Below are 4,449 nucleotides of genomic sequence, written 5' to 3' on the forward strand. Positions count from 1 at the left end.
CGTTAAACAGCGTAACATTTTTAAGTAATTTCCTTACCAAATAAATTTATAAATTAATGGTTTTCTTGAAAATGTGAAGGTCATCGGATAGAGATATTCATCAGATCCCGATTCATCGAAATCGTTACAGATAATTAATTTGATAATTGTTTTCTTTAGTAGAGCCGTACACGAGGTTGTTATAGTCCTTTATTGGTGGCTAACGTTTCGGCAATATCGCCTTCTTCAATCGAACGTTCGATTTCACCCCTTTCAGGCTCTGAAGAAGGCGATATTGCCGAAACGTTAGCCACGAATAAAGGACTATAACAACCTCGTGTACGGCTCTACTAAAGAAAACAATTATTGAAGCACTAACATGCCGAGGTTTATCGAAAGTCGCACATGGAGATTAATTTGATATTTCTTTAGAGATTGTGTAAAAGTGTTCACAGCCCGCTCGAAACTGTTCAAACACTCTACTCTCAGGAGCGATTAAAAACTGCAGTTTGACGTGTTTGACAGAGTCCTTTAGAACTTCTCGGAGTCTGAGAATCAACATCTTGGCGTCTCTGCAGTTCTTCTGCAACCGGAAGGTATATGCAGATATCCCTCTCTGACTCAATGCACGTTGAAAGCACACAAGTGAACATTTTGTGGATTTGCATCTCACTTCCCTTTGACCATCTATGTTATATACTTGCATTGATCAACTCTTTTCGGTTCCACTTTCTCCGCAGAACAGATATTGTCTTGTTCTGTTTCATTATGCCTGAGGTGTCAATAACTTAACAACATTTCTACGATATTTATATCCTTGTCTTCGTGGAGAGAACACCTTGAAACCACTTCTCCCTGCACAGAGAGTACTATTTGCATACATTCAGCCATTGATTTTAAAGAAACATGCTTTGTTGGCACAGCGACATCTCTATAAAAGAACAACTTTACTTCAAACTTAACCTACATGGCAGCAAACAAACAACAACAAACTTCATATCAATGTACAGAACAATGGTAAACTGTATAGTCGGGAAAAATGACATGAAGTCTGGTGTGCTCGCGTAGGCTGCTTGCTCGAAGTTGTTTGAAGATCGAGGTGGTACCGCCGTTAGCTCCGCAGAAAGAGCAGAGCTAACGATGGTGCCACCTCGATCACAACCTCGCTCTGCACGTCACATCGAGTGTGATCACATCCGTAACGTCACGTCAGGTAGTTTTGAAGCGACAACGTACGTTTTTCAATAGGACCAAAATAATTAGAAGAACTGAGTGAATTGGATTCTTAGTTATGTCTTGTGTTTTGCGAGGATTCGTATCTGACTTGTCTGTGTTATTTATGCACAACAAAAATGAAAATCAATCATCTTCTGTCGGAGCTCCTTTGTAAAGATAAATTATTGTGGTTCGTGGCGTGGTCGCTATGCGAAATGACACTTCTTGGGGCCACCGTACTCTTCATGTCGGACAAAACTCCTCGCACCTTTAAGTAGGTAGATTAGAAAGTTGGATTGACATTTCCCAGAAAATCAAAAAGACGAGAATCTCGGTTTTTTTAGGAAGAATATTTTAAAGAAAGGATTAACATTCATTCTACAACAATTATTAGAGAAAACTGCGAGTGGGCTGTCAAAGGCAGCATAACAACCTCGGATTCCGCAATCTACAACCCCATCTCTAGCTTTTCCCGCGGATTCTCTCACCACGTCAGATTCGTGATGTACTGCCCATAAGCAGAAATTAAGTGGAACTTTTGTTGTCATTGTTATCCGACCTTTTACCACAGCAGCAACTCTTTCTAAATAGTGATGAACCTCAGTATTCGAAGTGATGTAGACGACCGCATTTGCCGAAGAATTTATGGTTACACAAATTGGGATAACGATAAAATACTCCACTCCACTAGCTCCGATTAACACTGGAAATACTCGGAATGCGACCCACGAAGTCAAGTAAAAGATCGAAATTGCACAGAATTGCAGTGCATATCTGGAATTTGGGTTCTGATTTCTGTGAGACACGCAGAAATGTGGCGTAGAAACTCGCTTGTACTCTTTGACGCGGCGACCACCTCCGCTGCTGTCGACTTTGTGCAAGTGGGTCATCTTCCAGACGAAAAAAATGATCTAGGCATCATTTAATTTTTGAAAATAAGTAATGGATAAGAGAAACTCACATAAGTATAACAAATGGCACAAATCGCTGATGAACTAGAATTCAAGGGTAGATCAATGTACATGTTTGAGTAGTTTGGAGTGTCTCCTTTTGAAATATAAGAATAGGATAAGAAAACGTGGTCAAATGAGAACCTTGAAAACACTTCTGTTAAGACGTCATACATCATATAACATAAACTAGAGTCACAACGACATGAAGCACGGTCCAGCTGCGTAAATGGCTTCGCTCGCAGCTCGCGGGTAGAAGGCGGTTAGAATTCAGGCGATCATTACTTTTCTGGCTGACGACACTCATCATTTAATTAAATGCTCCCAGTAACTTCATGTGACCTTGTTTGAAAACAATTCCATTCTTAGAGGTTTCTTATATACGCAGATTATCTCAAAGGATTCGGACCCATCAACGAGTTAAAAGAGGGAAGCCACTACGTAACATCCGTTAGTCTGTGTAGTCTCTGTGAAATTAATCATATCTTTACTCAGCTGTTGATAGAGGGAACATTCGATAGAACAAAACGTGCGCATTAGTCCAATACCCTCCTCATCTCTTACTCGGCTATCCCTTATCCACCGATTGATATACTCTTATTCAAGTCTGAGAAGGTCGAAATATACGAAATGCGAAGGAAACTGAAGAACTCAACGACTCAATTTCTCCGGATTATGAGAATAGTTTAACTTTGAGTATCGATAGGAAATTGTAGAAAATTACAATGATTAAACAATAGTCATGCGAATTAGGGAAAAATTTGAAAAATTTCGCTCTTCTTAATTCCCTCCTTCATTTTGCAACAAAATCTACTCTACATTATAGCAGTATTTATATAATATTCTACAGCAGTATTCTGCCTATCATCGAGTTCCTTTCTCAGAAGTGTGGATTGGGGATTGGAAACCTCATTCCCATTCTTGCGTTAGTAAAACGTTCGAATTATTCAATTATTTCGCATATGCGGAGTAAGTGCAATGTGCAGGTAATAAGCAGACTTCTATACGCGGTCTCAACACATTGAAGGCAGCATATCACAAAATTGACGTGCTGCGGAAGCGCCAATGAAAACGTAGAGTCTGGGTTGTAGATTACAGAAGCGAGCGTGGATCCGCTCAACCTCACTAAGCGTCTTTAAAAACGGCGTGAAACATGGCGTTCCTGGAAACGAAGTCGATTGCGACACACTACCCTCGTTCAAGCGCCGCATCTACTAGCGAGCGGTCGAAGATTAATAAAGCTTCATCACCAGTTTTCACCACCTTTATCACCTAGATTTCCTCGTTTGTCAATTTGCACGAGCGCTTGCCAGAATCGCCAACTGGTTTCTTTTTTCTTTTCTTTTCTTTTCCATCAAATATTTCTTAGAAGCAGTTCACGAAGAAGTCTGACCATCGGGTCGGCTATCTTGTAGGGTCATCTTTTTCGATCCCTGATACTTAACTTTTCGAATCGAGGGATGGATCGTCGAATCTTTTCCGTGGGTTCTGTAAAGTGGGCTACTTCTAGCATCACTCTTCCGACTGGACGTTCAGTGACGATCGCGACGTTTTCTTCGTGACCGCAGTAGTGTCCAATTTCTGAAGCATAAGTCAACACAGTGGTGCTAAAGAGATGAGACAGCTCGGGGACAAGGTCTCTCTTCATGTCGTTTTCTGACCCAGATAGATGTAGCTGCTGGATTCAGATACGTTTTATTGCGTAAATGGGGATCCGAGACCCATTAATTTCTCCTGAATATAGTCTTTTGCAAATTCAGCTGAATACCAATGTTTTCATATGCTTCCTCCAAATCGGTCAGCAATCGTTCCGCTTGGCTGGCGTTAGATGTTATCAGAACGATGTTGTCAGCAAAGCGCAGATTTTTTCGCTGCCGGCTTACATCCTTACCTCCCATGTCGTTCCACTCCAGCTTTGGCAATACGTTCTCAGGAATGGCAGTAAATATCTTACGTGAGATTGTCTCAACCTGTTGGACATGACCCTCCACGTTGATAAATAGCATTCTGGTAGAATGGCGAAACTGAAGTTACTGTACAACTCTCGAAGTACCTTTATGTCGTCTTGGTTGTCGAAGCTCCCATGATCACTTCTGTCTCAACCTAGTCGAATGCCTTCCTTAAAGGCATCAACCCACGAATCTGGAGTGGTACGTTTTTCAGGTGGGTTATGGCTATATGGGGTCATAGATTATAGGTAGGAGAGTGATTCCGTCCATTTCTTCCCAACTGCCGTAAAAAAACGGCCCGGAAGATGCAACTTCGATCGTTCCAGGCGCTGTTGTCTACGAAGAGTTGTATTGGA

General features: G+C 41.4%; 1 protein-coding gene across 1 annotated transcript; it reads right to left on the minus strand.

The window, feature by feature from the left end:
• Positions 1-3,868: 3,868 nt before the first annotated feature.
• On the minus strand, positions 3,869-4,150 carry RB195_002616 (uncharacterized protein; the record flags this gene model as incomplete). The annotated part of the gene is made up of 1 exon (XM_064199962.1): positions 3,869-4,150. One exon carries the CDS (start codon positions 4,148-4,150, stop codon positions 3,869-3,871), a length of 282 nt encoding a protein of 93 aa, XP_064055843.1.
• Between the last annotated feature and the right edge of the window lie 299 nt (positions 4,151-4,449).

The sequence above is a fragment of the Necator americanus genome, chromosome IV, assembly GCF_031761385.1.
Source record: "Necator americanus strain Aroian chromosome IV, whole genome shotgun sequence".
Taxonomy (NCBI): domain Eukaryota; kingdom Metazoa; phylum Nematoda; class Chromadorea; order Rhabditida; family Ancylostomatidae; genus Necator; species Necator americanus.